The 23,361-nt window shown below is 38.8% G+C and overlaps 1 protein-coding gene across 1 annotated transcript in view; it reads right to left on the reverse strand.

Annotated features, from left to right (window-relative positions):
* The window catches only part of TXNRD1 (thioredoxin reductase 1), a 33,829-nt gene extending 10,893 nt beyond the window's left edge, over positions 1-22,936 (reverse strand). The window contains exons 1-10 of the mRNA XM_083366206.1: positions 22,787-22,936; positions 15,816-15,935; positions 10,275-10,347; positions 9,472-9,591; positions 8,756-8,901; positions 7,030-7,145; positions 4,850-5,075; positions 3,092-3,184; positions 1,881-1,957; positions 157-313 (exon numbers count right to left, since the gene is read on the reverse strand). Coding sequence (XP_083222332.1) covers positions 157-313; positions 1,881-1,957; positions 3,092-3,184; positions 4,850-5,075; positions 7,030-7,145; positions 8,756-8,901; positions 9,472-9,591; positions 10,275-10,347; positions 15,816-15,935; positions 22,787-22,855 — 1,197 coding nt within the window. The 5' untranslated portion in view covers positions 22,856-22,936. The remainder of the gene's footprint in view (positions 1-156; positions 314-1,880; positions 1,958-3,091; positions 3,185-4,849; positions 5,076-7,029; positions 7,146-8,755; positions 8,902-9,471; positions 9,592-10,274; positions 10,348-15,815; positions 15,936-22,786) is intronic.
* Between the last annotated feature and the right edge of the window lie 425 nt (positions 22,937-23,361).

Below are 23,361 nucleotides of genomic sequence, written 5' to 3' on the forward strand. Positions count from 1 at the left end.
AGAGAGTTGTAATTCAAAGAAGCTAGAGGAATTTCATTTGGGACTGTTGCTGTAAGTTTATGAATGTTAGCTACCAATTACATGAGCATAAACTTAAAACAAAAATGCATTTCAAAACCATTGCTTTTACAACCATCATGATAAGCACTGATTTACCTTTGTGAATGCTCCACCATAAAGCCTCCTCACCAACAGCCTACCCGCCTGAATTGCCACCGGGGTGAGTTCTGGTTTGCCTTCCAGGACATCTCCAATAGCATAGATATAAGGCACATTTGTTTGTTCTTTGTTATTAACAGGGATTTTTCCTGTCCTAGAGGTTGATTGGAGGAGAGGAAAAAATATAAAAGCTGATCCATATGCAAGGCTTTGGTTGCAGATTAAAAGAATCATAATCTCGTTAAAAAGGGACTATAGCGTGCGCTTTGTGGAGAAACATTTGCAGAGAAAAAAATTGTGATTAGAACAAACAAAAATGGTTTGCAGTTTCTTGCATCGCATCCCTGTCTGAACCCAAAACCCCTCCCCTCCCCAAGTGCTATTCTTCACTGGTTCTGGCACTTTCGTCAGGTTATTGTTTTGCAGATCTCAATAGCAGAAGCATAATAGCGCATGAAGGCAAAACCATAGCATATATGCAAATAGTGGCAAACATCTGTAGCTCGGGTGTAGGATGAGGGTGAAGGTTTGTTCTCCAAGATTGTGGGCCGGTTTCCAAACATTTTGTTACCAGGCTAGGTAACATCTTCAGTGGAGTTTTAGGGATGTCAATGTCAGTGTTCTTCTGTTTATAAAGCTTTCAGGTGTGGGTGAGCTGAGTGAAGGTCTTGTGATGGGTCAGATGTGAGTAATCAATGAGAGTCTTGTGATGGGGAGGTTACATCAGGTCAGGGCCTTTGGGAAGTGAACTGCTGGTGGGAGGGGGAGCTTGCGTGGGTTGGATGATCTGTGCTGTCTCTGGTTGGCTGTGGGGTTGATTTGGATTCTGATTTGACCTATATCCAGCCTATGAACCCCTCAGAATACAAATCAAACCCACAGCCAACCAGAGATAGTACTGACCCTCATCCAACCCACACAAGCCCCCCTTCCACTAGCAATTCACCTCCCAATGACCCTGACCTGATGCAACCTACCCATCACAAGATCCTCACTCGACACACCCACAAGCCCTTATAAACAAAATAACACGAACACTGACATCCCCCAAACTCTGCTGAAGATGCTACCTAGCCTGGTAATGAAATGTTTGGAAACCAACCCACAAGCTCAGAGAACGAACCTTCACCCTCATATATGCAAATATTTGTGCCCTAAAATGCTGTTAAAAACAGACCTGTAACGTTGCAGGCTGCAGCCATTTCAAGCTAGGGATAGTCAAAATAAAAATCACATTTTCAAATTCACAGAAATCAGACTCATTTTGATTCTACCTGAAATCATTGCTGTAGCATCTATGGGTGGGTGGGTGGCTATAATTAGTATATTGCTGCAACCGAAAAGCTGCATTTTTCATTTTTTTCCTAACTACTAAAAACAAAGAAGCTCTGCACCCCACCACAAGCATTAAGAAAATAGAACAAAGAAACAAAAAAAGGATTGCTCAGGGTTTTCTTTGCCCAAGACATCTGGCAAGGTGAGATAACTCAAAAGCCTTAATAACAGAATGTTAATCATTAGCATTTTAATTATTACTAAGTTTGCCCTTTTGGCATCTCCAGTAATAAGAAGCTGTAATTATGGTGTCATTCTTGCTGAAGCAGATAAGTTTCAGAAAAGAAATGTATGTTTCCTTGAAAATTTATATGCATAAAGACTTCAAGATTGATGTTGCAAGTAAGAGACATAGTACAATAAACAGACAAGAGATTTAGCCTTACTTTTCATTGATCCTCACTCCAACTTTCTGTAGTCCAATTTTTTTTGTGCAGGCATCTCTTCCTATTGCTAGCAACACCTGAAGAAGAGCAATATTTTAATTTAATCCACTTATCCTAGGGAATTTATGAGGATTTTTTACTCAACAGGATATAAGACACAATTAAGTTGTGAGAAATGTACACTGCATAGCCGTTTCAAATAAAATTAGTATGCAATAGCTTCAATGTCACAATTTCATGAACACCAGTGTGAATCAGATGACATTGTACAGTTGGGCAAGTTACATCTCTAAGGTTTTATTTGTCCCTTAAACTGTTTTTTAAGCCCTTAACATCCTTCTGCCATCAGCATTATGGAATTTCAATTTCTTATTGTTATGAGGCTGGAAAGACATGAAAATGAAGGTAAACCTCATTCCACAATCACTATATCCAAAGTGATATAAAAATGTTACAAAATGAGCTCTCTACATGGGGCTGCCCTTGAGGACCACTTGGAGGCTTCAGCTGGTGCAGAATGCGGCCGCGCGAGTTGTGATGGGGGTCTCCCGATACTCCCATGTAACACCTCTACTCCGCGAGCTGCATTGGCTTCCGGTTGCCCTCCGGGTGAGATTCAAGGTGCTGGTGATGACCTATAAAGCCCTACATGGCTTGGGTCTGGGATATCTGAGGGAACACCTGCTGCCGGCATCAAGTTCCCTTCATCCAGTGCGCTCCCACAGGGAGGGTCTTCTCAGGGTGCCACCGGTAAGAGATTGTCGGCAGACGACACCCAGGGATAGGGCTTTCTCAGTGGGGGCGCCTGCCCTTTGGAACCAGCTGCCAGTGGAGCTGAGGACTGCCCCCGACCTCCGTTCATTCCGCCGGGACCTGAAGACCTGGCTCTTCGAGCTCTCTGGCCCAGGCTGAGGATTAATCTTAATTTTAACTGGGGTTTTATTTATACAGGGACAAATATAATTTTTTAAAACTTGTTTTTAACTTTTGTATCTTGGTTTTTAATTACCCTGTAAACCGCCCTGAGTCCTTCGGGAAAGGGCGGTATATAAATGTAATAAAATAAATAAATAAAATCCAGGCCCATTCATATAAAGCCATTTATGACATTGACCAAGGAAGCATTTTGTTCTTCATTCCTTTGCCTATTTTGCTCAGAGGCATTTTCCACAGTTTAATTGAAACTAAAATAACACATGAAAATTACTTACTGTGTTGTATTCTCCTTCAATTATTTCAGAGTTCTCTGTAGACTGAGCTGTAACTTTTAACAGTCCAGGAGTTCCTTCCTTGATCTGTTCAATCTGCAATATTTTTATAAATTAAATATTGACTTCAAGTAGGGGATAGTGATAAACTTTAATCACAAATGTATTTTCTGTATTTTTATATTTTAGTTATTATCTTGTGACTTAAAGAAAAAGCTGTTGTGTTTCTGGACCCTTACATTTTTCAAGAGATTTCCTACCTGTCTTTTTTTCTGCTGGTGTTTCTCTCCAAAGAAACCAGCAGTTTGAACACAAAGGAAAATGATTTTGAATCTACATAATACTGAATTTAAGAAGCTGTTCATGTGACCATTTCAATCCATGGCTCCTTAAAAAGGTCCAAGCACAGCAGAGGCAGCCATGTCCCTTGCAAAAAGATAGATCAGCCTTTTAAAATCTATGTTCTCATCAATTTCCCATTCCTAGTTCACCAAGAAACTTTGTATACTGCTCTATTCAAACACTCTTTCTTAGCTTGAAGATGGTTCAAATAATTAGTATTGAGTGTAGGAAGAGCACACTAGGTCTGTTAGAAAGTCTAAAAACGGAAATTCAACATAGGCCAGAATCTAACAAGATAGCTAGACCTTACAAGATGTGTTTTCCATTATTTGATATTTATTCATTATGTTCATAAGCTTGACCTGTCCCCTAAGAAAGACAATGCAACATATTTTCAATTACTCATTTATTTTTACCCTCAAAACCAACCCGTGATGTAGGCAAGCATGAGGAAGAAAATGGCCCAACATTTTGAGCTTTATGGTTCATTTCGTTCTTGAATCTAGATTTTCCCAACCTATTCTGAAACCCAACCACTATGTCAAATTGGCTTCCATGACACCTCAGAGGCAAACTTAAAACGCTGAAAAAAAGTAATTTAAACATGTATTCCATAGGCACATGGAATTCTGCCTAATGCCTTAAAGTTGACTTCTGCCTAAGAATATAATAAGCCACTTGGGATTTATGTCTGCCAACATTGTCTTAAAGCATCTAGCTATTCATATCATGAAGGGAAAATCTACATATGATGAATATTGGGAAAAAGTAATGCCAGTATTTTAAATCAAAGTTGCCTTGTCACTCTTTAAGTGTTCAATCCTGACAGGAGAAAAGGCATCTCAAAGTCCCATCAAAGAATGAATAAAGCACTAAGGTCACTGAGTAGTCAAGGGTTAATCCCTGGATCAAGAATTTGCTACTGGCAGTAAGAGAAGTAGATAATAGTTTAAGCTAGTAAAGGACAACTTCTGATGTTCTACAGTTGTACTGTTTTGTCGCTCAATGGATTGCATGTGGACTCAGATATCAAATTGTAGCCCTTAGATTGTGCCATCAAAATATCTGATTTTCAACAATGATTTTTTCATTGTGAATGCAGTCTGTTGCAGCAAAACACATCCACTGCCACCTTTAAAGCCTTTCAACTCCTGAAAAACAAGTTTGTCTTCCAGTGAAATCAGTACGACATCAAACACGCCCCATGCAGTCCCAAGGCTGACATTAATTATATTTTAAAAACATGAATACTCTGTCCTCCAAAATATTGCCGCTCTCTGGTTTAAGACATATGTGACTTACACAAGAAATCTTGAAACCTGCAAGCACTTTTGAAGTCTTAGGAAGAAGGAATATGAACCACAAAGCATGTTACCAGGAAAGCCACTTTTAAAATCACTTCTTTTGGGCAAGTCTTACCTTAGTGGGCACATATTTTCTTATGAACTTTACACCATGCTCTTCCATATGCTCTCCTATTTTATTTGCCATATCTTGATCAAAGCCTCTCAGGAGAATGGAACGCACCATGACAGTCACATCTAAACCAAGTCCAGCAAGAAATCCTGCACATTCAAGAGCAACATAAGAAGCTCCAACCACCAATGTCTTTCCTGGGCAGTAAGGTAGTGAGAAAAGGTCATCGCTGGAAAATATATACATAAATTAATTTAGAGACAAAAATATTAAGTGCATGAATCCAGAAAAAAAAGTAAATTGTGATGAGAGATGGGCAATTTCTTTATAACATAGAGCAGAGGTCTCCAACCTTGTCAACTTTAAGACTTGTGGACTTCAACTCCCAGAATTGCTCAGCCAGCCAAGCTGGCTGAGAATTCTGAGAGTTGAAGTCCACAAGTCTTAAAGTTACCAAGGTTGTAGACCCCTGACATAGAGGGATCAACATCAAGAATAAGGCTATACTGTATATATCTCCAGATATTTGAGTGAATTTCAATCACTCCTTGGAACCATGGCTAAGTCACAGATAAAGGAATTGCCCCTCAACAACTGAAGAATCCCCAGTTGCCTTTTCTTTCATCAGAGTTTCTGGCCCCCTGAAGGGACATGTGGGAAATTTTATTTCAAGAAGATTTTGAAGTCATCAGACAGACGGTTTCTCCTTCCAGAGATAAAACTATGCTGAATATTTTCCGGTGGCATATGGTAGAATCTTTGAATAATTTCAAGAAACGTATTTACAAAGACAAGCAAACTGGACACTTTGCTGTTATATTTTACAGAGACAAATGTTCCATATAACTTTATTCTAACAAAAAAATGTTATGGTATTATTTTTCTAGCACCACTCCTCTAACTTAACAACTTTCTATGATCAACAGTAAGACCCCCATTTATTAACTATTCTTTTATTTGGGGATTGTTGGTTATCTCCCTGTGAGTAACATCATAGAGTCTTTGGCAGAGGGATAAAAACTGAATATATTTGGTCAATGTCTAGATCAGTGTTTCTCCACCTTGGCAACTTTCAGATGGATGGACTTCAATTCCCAGAATTTCCCAGTCAGCATGACTGGCTTGGGAGTTCTGGGAGTTGAAGTCCACCACTTTGAAAGTTGCCACAGTTGAGAAACACTGATCTAGATCAACAACATTGTATTGAAGAGAGCTAGAATTATCAATCTCCTCTTCCACTCTATTTTAAAACCTGCCATTTTTATCATATTAGACCCATTAGAAACTTTTTTAGTTGCAATTTGAGGCTTACCTTTGAATTTAAGCAATGTAACCTGGGTGTTCCTAGAGATCACCAAGATGGGACTGGAAAGCTAAGTGTGCCCCATAGACACAACTAGCTGGAGCCTAGCCATTTTCCCTTGCCTTTCCAAAGGTGTATGTATCAAGTTTTCATTTTGAAAATATCTGTTTCAAAACAGGTTGTTCCAACCATATTGGAAGGCCTCTAAGCTCAAAATAGCATTATTTTAATCTTGAAACCAGTATTGCAAGCTCATAATGAGATTCTTTCAAGCTCAAAACAGTTGTTTCAAACCTGAAAGCTCAACACATTACGAATTCTCAACATTTTGCAGACCATTACTTTTTCATATCAGTTAATGCAGGACAATTTTCTCATGGCTTGAATTTTTGAACTACACAAATATAACAGCTTTTCCCCTTCCCTTACTTCCCACTCCTTTACGCATTTTGCTTTTGGCTGTACATTAATAGACCTTTGCAGAAACTGAAGATGTGTTTTCAATGGAGATGAGCAAGGTAGGTTTTATGCATACAGCCAAGACTTTAAATGTTGATAGACAAATTTAAAAGGTTAGTCAAAGGCTTTATTTTAATGGTTTCTTCGGACTGTAGCCTTCCAAATTCTCAGTTACAATCTCCAGGTTGTTGTCTGAAAGTGCATTCAAGTGCAATTTAAGTTACCCCACAACAGCATCTCCAAGAAAAGACCTAAAAACTGGTCCTCTGAGGATTAAAAAGAAATATTTTCAATAAGGAACCATTTTACCACAAGAGTTCTATTAAGGAGCAACCTTGTCTTCCTAATGCTACATTTTAGCCAATTTCCTTGAGTGCCATCAGGCAGTATAAAACACATCAATTCATTTATTTTATGTTACCTGGTGATGCAATACTCTTTGTCTCCTGGAATGTTCAGATAGCGAGGTCTTTCTCCAGTGGCAATCAGAAATCTTTCTGCTGTGTAAATTTTCTCTACCCCTTTATTATTTGTTGTCTGTAAACAACAGAGCAAGTTTTTTAGCTGAACCCTGGGATATGAAATAAGACTCCTCATAATGTAGCAAACTCGCTTTTCATTGGGCTGAGACTACTAGACAAAGCACTGCTTGTAAATATAGCTAGTGACCCAAATAAGGCATTAGCCCAAGGAACTTTGGAAATCAATCCACATGGCTTAAAAACTATACTCAGATTTTCTGAGAGTAACAAAGAAGGAAATATTCCCCAACTACTCTTTACCTTCCATGGCAGGAAATCTTGAAAACGCTTCTCTTGCATTAGTCCTGTTGCAAGTTACCTTCCTTCTGCTCTCTTACCTTCCCCACAACTATCAAACTAGCCGTTCTCTTCCTGCAAACCTTCCAGATTTTGCCTGGCTGATACTAATCATCTAAATCCAGAGTGAAAAAATCTCTCCCACCTCTCCGAATTTATGGACATCAATCACGTTTTTGTCAGCTGCATCCATTACTTCTTTACCACGGAGACTGATTTGGCCGTCCAGCTGATATTACATAAAGACACTGCTGGCAGACAATAGTATATACTATACCTCATAAGGTGCCAAGAACTATTAAGAGATTGGGCGGCATACACATTTCCTAAATAACTAATGTTAAAGACATGCAGGTGAATGAACCTATATGGATGATGTTATTAAGAGTGATGCCTAAATGGGTAGAGAATGGCTGCTATTTCAGTTTATGGCAAGATCTAGGACCTGGCTAGGCACCCTTTTTCCATTATGCCATAATAATAGGCTGAGGATGTGCTACTTTAGATCAGGAAGCAGTTTTTTTAATCAAGGAAAAACTGCTCACGGCTAAGAAGAGATAGGTTATTTTTTAAGAAAAAGGGAAGTGAGCTGGGTAACCTTCAGCTTTTGAGAATCTACCTTGCTTTGTATTAGAATCCAAATGATTCACCAAGCAGGGCCAAATGCAAACAATTCCAGTTATATCCATGCCCAGCAATTTTTTTTACAATGTATAGAGAATTCTTGTTCATCTACAATAAAACATGGAAGTTGCTTTTATAAGAAGATCCAGATGTATCTGCTGTCCACCTTTGATAGATTAGATATTAATTACCATTAATTCTTTGCTATGTACTTTTAATAGCTATGCCAGATAGCAATTGCAATTGCACTTAGACTTATATACCACTTCACAGTGCTTTACAGCACTCTCTGCAAGGACTTGTCCAGGCAATCTCCAAGAATCAAACACAATTGACCAGAAGGGGGGGGGAACTGGTCCCAAGACTCTATCTGATTCTGGTTTCTAAGACTTAAGACCTTGAACCCAGTTTGCTTTGATATTTAAGCCAAGGTCAGGACAAAGAATTGGGCACTTCCTTGCTGCTAAATAACAGAAGCTAATTCACTGAATTGCTACAATTGATGGAAAGATAACTTCAGTCTACTCTTTCACAAAATGGAGAAGAATCCATGGTATCAGACAAGCATGACTTATTTGGAAGAACAGTAGGGCCTTGTCATTTAACAGACATGCTCCATACCAACTTCCCACACAAGTAAAAGAAACATAAGAGATCCAATGGAAAACAAGTGATGTAACAAAGTATTCAAAAGGTATTCAGTACCTTAATTGTGTGTGGTCCAATGAACTCTCCATAAGCATTTTCATATGTGACTTTATTCTCTCGTAGGGACACTCTATATCCCCAATTCAGAGAGCCAATATAATTCTGAACAGCTTCTGTCAAAGAGCTCCAGGTGTGCTTTATGGCTAAGGATCAAAGAAAAGAAAGAAAGAACCTAGCATTCATCTATGTCTTTAATTTTAACTAAGGCTTCATTACATAGCTACATATACACATGATTTCGATTGTGCCTTCCTTTCTGAAAATTATATTAAATTATCCTGGGTTTATTAAGTTTTGCTGACATGAAACAAAGAATAATAAATATAGTCAGAAATGTGAAAGTAGTGCAGCATCTTCCTCTTAACCCGTTCAAGATTTTATTTCATGCATGCTTCAAATAAATTATTAGAGAGTGTCTTATCAGTTTTCAGGACATTTGTGAAGGCTCTGCACTGAGCTCTATGCTTCAAGCATATTGGAGAATTGCTTTTATATACCCCAGTTTGGAGGTAGCATTCAGGCCTATGGTATTAAATCTCTAAACTAAACACAACCACACCATTTATTCAACCACGCCTTCTTCCTGCACTTTAACATAATATAAAAATATATCTTTATCCCACTATGCATCCCACCCACTGCCTTTCTATTCCCATGTCATTTTTCCCAAATAATAGTGTAACATTCACATAAATGGAATTTTATATCCTTACGTTTGTCACCAAGTTGCCATCCAAATGCAGGTGCATCTTTTATGGCTTGCCCAAGCAAAGCTGTCTGATGCATCAGCTTTTTAGGGATGCAGCCTACATTTACACAAGTTCCTCCAAGACCTGTAAAAGTAAGCATAGCAGAATCATCCAGGATCATCATACAGAAAACAGGGAAACAATTAACTGGCAACTTTGTTGGTGAGAATCTCCAATGGCCAAGCAGTTGTGGAAGGCCTTTCAGCCCCTTTGTATGAAAGCCAAGCAGAATTCTGAGAGCCAGTGTGGCACAATGGTTAAGGGGCTGGGCTGGGAGCAGGGAAACCCTAGTTTTAATCCCTGTTTAGCCAAGGAAGTTCATTTGAACCAGACACCGTCTCTCAATCCATCCCACCTCACAGGATTATTACTGTGGGAAGAAATAGGAGTAGGCATTACAGTATGTATGCTGCCTTGAGCTTCTCCACAAAGATCAGATATGAATCTAATAAAATAAATCCTGAAGAATGTAGCTGGTTTCACATATTGCATTAATCCAGAGCTTACAAAGTCTGTTGAATAAATAGCAATTTGCTGAATTCATGCAACATGCTATTAAGTATAAATCATAGTTTACAAACTACAGTGCTGGGATATTGTAAGTCAAAACCAAGCAAAGTAAATGGTGGATTAGTGTAATGTATGAACACAGCCCAATGTGGTATTTCTTCATACCTTATTTCCGTAATGTGAAGATGAATCATAAGCATAAGCAAAACCAAAACTGGGGTATTTCTTTGTACTAAGATTGAGAACCACTAACTTACCCCAAGTTGTTCCTAAAGGAGTAGGGACAACAAAATCCAGGACCAATACATTCTTGCCAAGTATGGCTGCTTCCTAAAAATCAATAAAGAGAAAAATGTGAAGTGGCTATACGACTGCCCTCCATTCCTGTTTTTTTTATTTTTTTTCCTACCTCCTCCAACTGATTTATATTTGATGTTCATAAATGTTCATAAACATGTTCACACACCATTTCCTCAGCTTTTCCTGATGGGTTATTTTTTTTAAAAAAATATCTACAAATCTCCAGATTATCTCAAATCTGTTGATACCTCTCATGCATAAAGGATATTGTCCTTTGGGAAAATGAGTGTCAAGTTTCCGACGTATGGGCTTTTCAAGTGACTCTGAGGCATTGTTTACCTTAAAAGTCCTTTATTAGCCTAATACACCGGCAAATGCTTGCTTGAAAGAAGCTGGAATCTGAAATCTCTGCCCCTTGCACAATATATTAAAACACAATTCTCCACCTTTCTAATTTTGTCATTAATCATATTCTCCAATTAATTTAAAGAATCAGCTTCCCTTCGGTTAGAAGAACTGCCAAACCTTATCTTCTTTAGAGACACAAATGGCCTTGAAAGTGCAATCCTACTCATTCCCCCCTCCTAACCTTAAACTAAAACAATACCCGTCTTAAGGCAATACACAAGTTTAACATATGAAATAGCTACTTCTTCATCTCATGTCAAGCAATAACATTCGATGTTAGCAGTGTTGACAATGAGTTTATTGATGTGTGTCTAACAACTGATTTGTAGAACTGTTAAATTTCCCTCATGTATTTAACAAAAGGGTATATTTGTAACTCAAAGATAACCAAGCCTTGGTGGAGCAGTGGGCTAATGCCTCCTTAAGTAACACCAGCTGCCTGCAATTAGTGCAAGTTCGCATCCCACCAGGCTCAAGGTTGACTCAGCCTTCCATCCTTCCGAGGTAGATAAAATGAGGACCCAGATTGTTGGGGGCAATTAAGCTGACTTTAATAATGCCGCTTGGGGGGTGTATGAAAGCCCTAATAAGCAGGCATATACATAGAATGAAGGCTACTGCTAAGCTTGTAAGCCGCCCTGAGTCTTCGGAGAAGGGTGGGATATAAATGGAATTAAAATAAAATAAATAAAAATAATAAACTGTGTTCTTGGTAGTCCCCTAAGCTTGGTTGTTTGCTCGTAGAGATTTCATTACCCCAGCAGGTATCATCCAAGCCTTATCTATCTTCCCCTATAACTGTGATGGCGAACCTTTTACACACCAAGTGCCCCAAAACCACACCACCCCATCTGCCCCCACCCACTCTGCTCTTCCCCCCCCCCACGCAGCGCTGGCTGGGAACTACAGAGCTCTGACTTGGGAAAGCTGTTTGAAATATATAAGCTCCTGATCCACACTGGTAACCATTATTACAAGGATTTGTTTAAATGTTACATGACTCAGATCATCACAATAAGCCAATGTTCTCCCTAATTAAAGTTACCTTTAAACTATCTTATTAAAATATACTTTTGAGCCAAAACAGGCCCATCAGTTTGACTCGATCAGATGTCTTCTAGCACTGTGAGGTTCTAACAATTCCTCCTTTCCATGTTCTCTTTCAGTGAAAAGACAAGATGCATAGCATTTACTTGAGAAAGGCAATTGTTGATCATTGTGATAGCAAAGAAATTGGGGGGAAATGAATCTAACAACTCAGTAGTAATTAAATGTCAAGCAATAATTTGGCTGCCTAAATTGCCACAATTCTATCAAAGGATGAGAAGAAATTTTCATTAACTAGATCACATGCTACGTAAAATGACAATGCTCCAAAGCACTGTTTAAAATGAGCTTCAGGGCTTTTTTGTCATAGAACGCCCAGAACTGAGTTCCCGCACCTTTTTTGGATGGAACCTTGTAGAGTAGGCAAGGCGGGTTGTATGACATGTGTGAATTCTGGCATTTTTTCTTTTTTACAAAAAAAGCACTAATGAGCTTTATTATGAGACATAAAGGGACCTTTGATACCTGAGGTATTTGACAGGTGACCTCAGTCTTTGCCCTCACCTGCAAATTGAGATGAATCTTTACATATAAACCCACCTAGCAATGGTGGATATGCTAATCCACAATGGCCTACCACAACTTAGAAGAACAAACTGCTCATTAGTCAGTGTTTCTTCTCATTCCTTTTTAAAGGTCAATTCTTAAAGAAACCCATGTTTGGAAGGAAATGAAGCTGCTGATCCTTGGTTTGGACAATGGTCCTAACACTTCCTATATTTCTCTTTGTTACATTTCTATCCCATCTTTTCTACAGCAGTCAAGGCTACACGCACAATACTCCTTCCAATTTTTCTTACATCCTATGAAGGAGGTTGGGTTGATAAATTGTGACTAGCCTGAAGTCAGAGAATGAACCTCTGGAGGTGAGACATATGATTTGGTCTTCCAGGCTCCAGTCCAATACCTGAATTACTAACACCTCCTCAGCTTGTTTGCAATAAAAAAACATCTTAACAGACAGGGATCATGAAGATTTTAAACAGACAACTGATATGGGTCCTCAGTTCACATTGGGAGTAATACCTGACCATCACACCACAATTATTGGAAAAGAAATATATTAAATATACTCATTTCCCACCTAACAAGTGTAATATTTAATTGGGCTTCAATAAGTATCAAAGGTACTTGATCGGATTAGGGATTATTTAAAAGCCTAATATTTCTCACTTCTAAGAATTGTTCCAACATCTATTGGCATCTACCAGGCAGATGTTCCAGAACCAACATTGTCTAGACCTCCAGGAGTAAATCATGTGCATCTAATAAAAGTCATAAGCACACTTTAATGACAACACATGCATCATGAAGTCATCAGACAAATCATACAAGTATATAATTTGAGTCCATCACATCATGAAGTGAAATACAAGTTCATCATGTGCATTACCCCTTTTCCATTTGTGCATATCTATCTTGCACCAAGTAGCTAGGTAGGCTATTATTTTAGTTTGCCACTAGGTTACAGCCCTTCAAAGTAAGTTAGCTTCATGGAAAATTGAAAAGTTGACCAATGATTCCTACTCATCCTACGCAGCTTACAACACAGTTGCTGCCATGTGCATAAATATGGGTAGACTGATGAGAGCAATTAATGCAGCATTTTGCCAAAGGACTCTTGAAACTTAGATCTCAGTTTCTGTTCAGTTTGTAAACAAAACTACATTCACTGACAAATGAATGATCTTTCTAAATTACTATGGAACTAACAAAGCCACGAGATATATTTTATGTTATACAACAATTTAAAAAGGGACAATTAGTTTTAGTAGGAAGCTCATCAAACTGATCTCTGTTAGCTCAGCCCAAACTGGCAGATATGATATTAACTCAGCAGTTTGATGTTGCAGTCTCCCTTTGAAAATCAACCCATCCCTTCTTTGGAACTAAAATGTGGCCTAGGTATCCTAGAAAATCCAGAGAGACAAAAATGCTTCCCACTAACTTTTGCTTTACATAACGTTTGTCTGTTGGCAGAAAATCTGTCCAGTTTGGTTATTTACAAGATAACTGCTAAATACATGGGAAACCCAATAGCAAATACTACCTCCTGTATTTTCGAGGTACCTGGGGTCACAATTAACTCAACAAGAAACTAAAAAAAGCTATCATAACACCTGTATTTCCAGAATCCCCATCCTTCCTGCTTAACTATCACAAATGTTTATTCTTCTGATGGCTCTCCTATTTTAGAAGTAGTTCTGCTGTTATAACCTATCCGGTTATTCCTTGAAAATCGAACTAGCTTCAGATTCAGAGGCAGAAGCACGTATCCTGGCAGATTCAGAAGGATTACTATCTTGCCAGCAAATATATTTGTTATATACTTTAAAAGTGCTGAAGGAGCTCTATTTGAAACATGATTCTGTATTATTTTTATGTTGGGGACAAAGCCACTACAGTAAAATATCTGTAGGACTGGCTTAGAATGGATGTTATCACTACAAGTGTTATGCTAGCGATGATAAAGAGTTATAACCATGACTATATAAAATGTAAAGACTTTTTTAGACAATTTACGAAGGAAGTACGGTTCTAGCTTTTTTTTTAGTCTATTCAAGCTTGGAAAATGGCAAAACCATGATTTAGTCATGGACTACTCAGTCTAACTATGAATGGTTGAAGGATCAAGTTCTGATTTCTTTAATTAGCACTGAAAAGATTTCCTGCCTAAAATCCTGAGGCACTTTCTACAAGCAATACTAAAATAGATGGTCCAACTCAATATATGTCAACTTACCATATTATTATAATATAATGCTATGGTTTTATGTTAAGTTTGAATTGCTCTTCTAGCTGATGGAGGATTTAAAGATGAACAAACTTCAGGAAGAAAGTTTCACATTCTAATAGTGGGTTAAATAGATTGTTTTCTCCAGCAAACCAAAATACACCCAAACCCCAATGAAATACACAAGATATTATAATTAATCAACCAGACTAATCTTTCAAGATATCAACCACAACTCTAGAAGAGCATAAACCTCATCTGGACCACCAAGACCCATAAGTCCATTTTAATTACTATTGGGAAGAAAAATGTAAATGGAGCAAGAAAGTTTCTTCTAAGAAATTAAATTGTTCTAAGAATCAAAGATAATATAGCTGCTGAACTATATAACAAGGGCTGTTGGTATATTTCAATTTCTATTTTTATTCCCTCCCACTTCAGATATTTACTGCTGGCAACCATGTTTCCAACGGCAGCTGGATACATATTTTATTTTAAAATATAAATATGACACTTTAGATGAAAAGGGAATTCAAATTTTTTATCCTTCAAAACTATTAACACTAACATCTCATACTTTATTCCCACCAAAAGAATTGGAAATATGGTTACACATTTCCCCACGAAGGTAAAATAGGCAGTTAATTATTTTTCATTTATTTTGAACAGATTCTCAAACAAGATGGTTTATTAATTAAATGTTTCAAATAATTCTCTTTAGATCAGTTTTTTCAGTCTTTAATTTGCCCTCCAGTTGCTGAAGATTATGCTGAGAGTCATTTCTAAAATATCTGGAAGGCTGATGAGGGCATACCTTAATATATCAACTCAAGTTATCAGGAGATATGACTAGATTTCAGTCCAATGTAATCTTTTGTTAGGTTTATATCATTTTTAAAGGGATTCTCAAAGTATTTGAGAAATACTCTTTGACATGGATCTATAGGGAATAGTTTGAAGTTTTCCATAGGGCTGTATAGCAACGTCCCCTGCCACACTGATTATATAGCACAGTTCTCCAATTTGCAGATGTGCTGCGATTAAAATTACTGACTTTCTTACTACGGCTAACATAGATGGCAGGAAGCCGATTAGGAAAGCTGTATGAAATATAAAATGTATTCTGCATTCCACAAACCAATCGGTGGCTTATAAACAGGAAGCTCATTTCCTAGACTCTGCCAAAACATACTGGAACAAATTCTAGCTATTAGAATATTTTTTGTGACTCTAGCTTGGCTGATCTTACCTTTGAAGCTGCCAGTCCCCCAGAACCTCCTCCAATGACAATCAGATCATAGTCATATGAAGCCTGTTTCATTTGCCTGTGCCCTTCAAGTAGTTTAAGAAAAGCTCCTTCACGGTGTGCCTGAGCAGAGAAAATATAGAAAATGATCAATATCCAAAAGCAGTACTAAAACTCAAAGGTGAAGTGGAAATATTATTACTTCGTGATAAGAAATCCGGGGGGAGGGAGGGTAAACTAAGAGGTGGGGAGTAATTTGGATGCTACTGGGAAAAGATAATTAAACTACTTGGCTTAATGCAATCAAATGCAGTCAACCCTGAACAACTGGCGGTGTTTAATTCCATCTTTATCTGAACTACTGTGAGACACAATGTGAAAACTTGTCTATCAGCCTGCTTTCCATATATCTGCAAGGTAGGCATACCATTCCAGCCTACATCAGCATTCCTTAAATGCTCCAAAATCAATGGATTGGGGACTACATGCTTTAGTTATATGAACACTGTTTTTTTCATAAAACATAGAAGAATGGAATGGAATTGAAAGGAATGGAATGGAACAGAACAGAACAGGGTTGGAAGGGACCTTAAAATTCTTCTAGTCCAACCTTATGCTTGAGCAGGAGACACTATACCAGGGGTCTTCAAACTTGGCCCTTTTATGACTTGTGGACTTCAACTCCAAGAATTCCTCAGCCAGGCATGCTGGCTGAGGAATTCTGGGAGTTGAAGTCCATAAGTCATAAAAGGGCCAAGTTTGAAGACCCCTGCTCTGTACCATTCTGGACAAATGGCTGTCCAATCTCTTTTTCAAAACCTCCAGTGATGTAATAACTTCCAGAGGCAAGCTGTTCCAATGGTTAATTGTTCGCATTGTCAGGAAATTTCTCCTTATTTCTAGATTGGATCTCTGTTTAATGACTTTCCACCCATTACTTCTTGTCCTGCCCACTCAGGTGTTTTGGAGAATAGGTCAAACCCCTGTTTTCTGTGATAGCCCCTCAGTACTGAAATACTGCTGTGATTTCACTCGCACTCTTCATTAGAATAAACATACCTAGTTCCCTCAATTGTTCATTATATAGTTTAGCCCAGGGCTCTTCAAACTTGGTCCTTTCATGACTTGTGGACTTCAACTCCCAGAATTCTTCAGCCAGGCATGTTGGCTGAGGAATTCTGGGAGTTGAAGTCCACAAGTCATAAAAGGACCAAGTTTGAAGACCCCTTGTTTATTCGTTTTAGTCATCTTTAACTTATGGTGCCTTTATTTCTGCAAACAAAAATATTTCAGTTAATACAAATTCCATAAACTTTGAATAACAATAAAACTGCATTTTGTAGCTTGAACATATATTCAGCAATGCATCTTTAAATAATGCTGTTTTCTCATTTTGTTCTTGAATGATACGCTATACTCAGAAACCTTGTCATTTGCCTAGAAATAATCTCTTACATAGGTGAGAGCTAAAATGAAATTGACCCCATTGTACTGCATAACAGGAGAAGCCTCTAAAAAACAAACTCCAGTAAGGGATATCTCTGGGAAGCAACTTAAGTTTAAGCAACTTAAACTTCCAAAACTTCCACTGGGAATGCAACTATGCTTTACCAGGATCACTTATAAAATAAAAGGTTTATGGGCAGCTACTCTGTTTAGAATCTTGTTTTAACAAAACTTCAGATATATTATTTTACTGTTCCACACTGTTCAAAGAGAAAGGAAGCTAGGAAGAGTGATTTCAATCAAGTACATGCCCTTCCTCCCCAAGGTTTAATCAATATTTTCCTTTCAGCCTTTACTTCTTTTTTCTGATGCACCTGCATCTAATAAGGCTGTGATTCTGGTCTACAATTTCCTTTGCAAAAACACAGCAAACAGCACAGAGAATGGGTTATTAAGTGATAAATCTTAAATGTAATTCACTCACTGACTCATTGCATCCATAAACAAAGTGGGATTGTATCACAAGAATATCTAGGCATCCTAAATAATTACCAAGCTTGAATATCTAGTTTATTAGAGTAGGAATTATAGTCTGAGATGTATTCCCTGCATTTTCCAATAGCTGCAGGCACTTGGTCAGAAATGGTGTAAAAATTACTTCCATAATGTTAATTCTTTGATATGCACATGAAGACTTAATATGCTTCTCCTAGAAGTCATTGGATTAATATGAAAGGAAGCTGACATAGATGCAAGTTGTTTAGTAGAGAGAGGTAATGTTTATGGGGGGGAAAAAGACTTAACTGACTGGTAAAAGAGATAGTTTGGTGTAGTTTTAAGGAACAATTCATATAAAAATATTCTACAAAAGCAGAAATATTTGCTCATGCTTCAAAACCTGATTAACTCAAGGTGCTGTGCTAAATCAGAAAAGAATTTGGCTTTTAATCCATGTAGATAAATTAGCTGCCATTCTTCATTTTAAAAATTATCTTTCAATTTTCTAAATATCCTTTTGGACAGATAAAGTCTTTTTTCCACTAATTCCCACAACCCCCAAGATTAAATCAGCAATTACACTTATAAGGTCAGGAATGTAGCTACATGTTGACATATCGCCCTTTGAGGTAGATATTTTTATGGGTTTTTTTATATTCTTGTTTTTATTGCATTGTCGGCCAACCAGAATTGGTTGGGTAGTGAGATGGGCAGCATATAAATTTAAAAAAAAATTCGGTATAACTCTGTATCCTGAGCACAGTATGTATACATCTTAATTGGTAGGATATGGGTAAGAGACTGTTGTCTTCCAAAATTATAGGTCCTTGTTTATGCAGAATAATGAGAGCACGCTTAGAGCAAAACTGGGCAAAGCTGACTGATACACCCCTTACTTCAATTATCTTATGAAAAAGCATTACACAAATGTTTCAATAGAGCAAAGTTATGATAAGCAGCGGAAATCAGTATCTATAAGCATATCTTATAACAGTAACCTATGGAACTTTGGAAAGCAAGAGGATAAAGTAGTACAGAACATGAATGAGTAAACAAAATGGGAAGGAGCCTTGGTGGAGCAGTGGGCTAATGCCTCCTTAAGTAACACCAGCTGCCTGCAATTAGTGCAGGTTCAAGTCCCACCAGGCTCAAGGTTGACTCAGCCTTCCATCCTTCCGAGGTAGGTAAAATGAGGACCCAGATTGTTGGGGGCAATTAAGCTGACTTTGTAATAATGCCGCTTGGGATGTCTGTGAAAGCCCTAATAAGCAGGCATATACATAAAATGAAGGCTACTGCTAAGCTTGTAAGCTGCCCTGAGTCTTCGGAGAAGGGTGGGATATAAATGGAATTAAAAAAAAAATAGGCTGTGTGTCTACAAAAGTAAGATGACAGGAAAGCATAGATCTAAATTGGCCTGACTATGCAGAAGTGATTTATTTATTTTATTTTATTTTATTTATTTAATTTATTAATATTTCTATACCGCCCTTCTCCCGAAGGACTCAGGGCGGTGTACAGGGCAAGAATAAAACACAAAGTTACAAAAATTAAAAAGTAATTAAATACATGCCCATAAAAACAATAAATACATTAATAAAACCCCAATAAAATGATAATAAAAAACCCCACCAATCCCTCCTCAGGCCAGGCCAGCTTGTTCGAACAGGTATGTTTTCAGATCGCGGCGAAAGGAGCGAAGATCGGGCGCCGTCCGGAGCTCAACCGGTAACTGGTTCCATAGCTCCGGGGCGCCCACAGAGAAAGATCTCCCCCTGGGGGCCACCAATCTACATTCTCTGACCGGTGGCACCCTGAGGATAAAAATCATATTATAAATGATTTAATTATAATTGGAATGGCTACAGTATATGTCAGAAAGTAGGAATTTAGTAGCATGGACTTTGCTAGGAATGTATCTGAAATTATGAACCCATAGGTGGATAATAGTTGCATGTTGTGTTTCAGTGAAAATGAGACAACCAGCGATAAATTCTGGGGGGAAACTGTACCAAATTCTAAACACATACAATGCAGGGCAAACAATTATTTCTTTGGGAGCATGACTAGATGGATGAGAATGGGATTGGTAGCAAGGGAATTAATATATAGGTAGTCCTCAACTTTACGATCATTAGTGAACCCAGAATTATGGTGGCAAGTTATGCTGGTCATTAAGCAGGTCACCCACCACATGACCAAGTCTAAAAAAAGACCTTCTTTTGCAGCAGTGAATCACCACTATAATGTTTTTTGCCAAAAGGGTAAGAAAATGCTGTTTTCTGCCAAACAAATATCTAAATTGTGGTCACATGACTTCAGGATGCAACAAACACTCATAAAAGCGGGCCAGTTGCTGAATTCCCAAAATACAATCACATGATTGTGAGGGAGGGGTGGCCATTAGAACCTTAAGTCATAAGTAGCCCTGGAGAGGTGCAGTGTAACTTTGAATAGTTGCTAAGCAACCAATTGTAAGTCAAGGACTACTTGTATACTTTTAAAAAAGGACAGATGAAATAATTAGATACATCAAGTGATGCCAGATACAGAATCTGGAAAGACCCTTTTCTGGCTGTGTCAAAAGTAGTTCCACAAAAGAAAAAGAAAAAGATAAAAGACTAACAAAAAGAATAAAAGAATGATTGTGAGAAAAGTATAAGATATGTATGAGAAGATATGGAGTCATTTCCTAACATTCTGAATGGAAGGTAAATATCAATATTAGGATTCAGGGAAAAATAATGAAACCAAATAAAAATTATCAAAATGTTGAATGGTTTAAGTGGACAAGCATTGAAGTTTGGACATGGTTTGCTTACAGAGTGGCCGTTTAATCCATACATGATTGGAAAAATGCTGTTACTGCTTTCCTATATAAAAAAGGAAAAGGTAGCAAGAGTGAATGCTAACAATGGTTTATTACTTGTGCCCCAAAAGGGCTTTGGCAGGACTGTGATTGTGACTGTAGGGTACAAAAGATTATGACAATTTGCAAAATTTGGAGAATACAGTGTGACATTATGCCAGAGAGATCTGGGGATTTCAAGAGATCACTGTGAAAAGTATGAATGTGAGAAAATATTCCACAATATAAAGAAACCATATGATAAATGAAATGAGTCTGACAGAATATTATGCACAAACATGGAATCAAGGTCGGCTGTTGAATGGAATACAGGTGGCATACAATGGGAATAAGGCATGAGTGAGAATAAACAAGCTGTTTTACAATCGATTGGTACTGAGCAGAGAAACTGAAGCTCAAATACTTTGCCCACCAAATTAGAAGAGAGGACTCAGTGGAAAAGGCCTTGGTATTGGGAAAGACTGAAAGGAAAAGGGGACGGCAAAGGATGAGATGGCTAGATAATGTCACTGAGGCAACAAACAATTTGGGCAAACTCTGGAAGACAGGAGAGAACAGGGGGTCCTGGTGTGCTATGGTCCATGGGGTCGTGAAGAATCAGACATGACTTAGCAACTGATCAACAACAAAAGGGAGTAAGGCCAGGATGGTTCTTTAATGCATTTGTGGATAACTGTATAATGGATTGGTAGAGGACAGGAAGGCCTGGAGGAATGTTGTCCATAGGGTCGCGATGGGTCGGACACGACTTCGCAGCTAACAACAACAAGTATAATGGATGCTTTCAGTGATGTTAGAAATCCCATGGGATTGGATATCTGAAGGTATATGTTCTGCACTTTTGAATGTAGATGATGCCAGGGTATTGGCTAAGGAGCCTAATGATTTGCAGTGAATGTTAGATTGATTCTATGATGCCCTAAGGAAAATGTACCTGACATTCAATATACCAAAGATCAAGGCAGTCGTGTTTGCTGCGTAAAGGCAATGAACAATTATAAGGTATACATAAATATGCTCCCCCAGTATAAAAAAAAGGTAAAGGTTCCCCCGCACATGCGTGCTAGTCATTCCCGACTCTAGGGGCCGGTGCTCATCTCCGTTTCAAAGCCAAAGAGCCAGCACTTGTCCGAGGACGTCTCCGTGGTCATGTGGCCGGCATGTCTAGACGCCAAAGGCGCACGGAACGCTGTTACCTTCCCACCGTAGTGGTCCCTATTTTTCTACTTGCATTTTTACGTGCTTTCGAACTGCTAGGTTGGCAGAAGCTGGGGCGAGTGACAGGCGCTCCGTGTCCTTCCCCCAATATACACAGACACAAATACAAGTCAATTTATAGACCAAGTAGATGAATTTTGTAGTTTAGCACTATTTTTATTAAGACACGAAATGGAATGGGAAATTTTAAGATATGCAAATAGTGTTAAAAGAAATCAGAGGTAGAGTAGCAGCTTTTTGGAGTAACACATTATTAAAAGTTTTGTGCAAAAGAATTAACGGACCCAGGTTTGACATCGGGATCCAAAATAAGGACAGAGTAATATTAGAACATCCTAACCAATTATGTGTAAGGCAACCTTTAGCTCCTTCAAAATCTCAAACAGCCCAGTATTCTTGCACATCCTCCTGCAACTCTAATTACTACCTGTTTCCCTCTTTACTATGCCTTCAGCTCTACCAGATGTTAGGCTGTGCCATCAACAACCAAGTTACTTTATGAAAGCCTGTACATTTTTTTTTCCAAAATGCCTGCAGTTTCTAAAGTATCAAGCATCCAAAGATCTGCGACCCTGGATTCTGATTACAACCTCAGCTGGAAGGTGAGAGAGCAGATCACGCAAACTAGATTGGCAGGAGGATGAAAACCACATTTCATTCCAAGTCCAGTCAGAAGTCCCATGGAGTTCAATGGGACTCGTACCCTCAAGGAAAAGCGGAAGAAAACGAAATCAGAGGGGGTTACTTGAGAGTTATTTCGGCTAGGATGCACGCAGCTGCTCATCCCCCCCCCCCTTCCCCATCCGATCATTTTATTCCAACATCTCTAACTAGCGGGCTACAAAACGGGAGTTGTCGCCCCAGATATCTGGAAAACTCAAGGTTCAGAGGGGAGAGCCAACCCGCACTGCACACCAACCACGGGCAGACATTGGTTCCCTACCTTCACAGTCTGGTAGTAGCCTCCTACATAGTGCTGTCGGGCAAACACGGCAGGCAAGGAAGGCTCCATCGTAAGTTCAAAGAGCGCGTTTCTCAGTTGATGCCCATGCTCTGCAACACAAAACAGGCGAGAGAGGAAGAAACGCTCCGGCTCGGAGCTCCGCCTTTTATGGATTGACGGTAGAGGCCCGCCGGGAGGAGGCGGGGCTCTGGCCGCCCCACCTTTCCCTCTTGCGCCGGCCGCGATTCTTGGCAAGTTGCTCCAAGTAGCCGTGAGTCACTCGCCAGTAAGCATGACTTGCTGGTTTTTGTTTCCCCTTGCTCCTCGTCACAAACCTGACATCCCGACTTTAGATTTCGGGACTGTACGTTGTGCTTCGGGGCAATTCCAGAAGCCCCAGCATGTACACGCGTCATCCTAGAGCACAAGGGTCTCCAACCTCGGCAACTTTTAAGACTTGTGGACTTCAACTCCCAGAATTCCCCAGCCAGTGCTGGCTAGGGAATTCTGGGAGTTGAAGTCCACAAGTCTTAAAATTGCCGAGGTTGGAGACCTCCGCTATAGCAGAAATTTCC

This window comes from Vipera ursinii (assembly GCF_947247035.1).
Source record: "Vipera ursinii genome assembly, chromosome: 6".
Lineage (NCBI taxonomy): Eukaryota > Metazoa > Chordata > Lepidosauria > Squamata > Viperidae > Vipera > Vipera ursinii.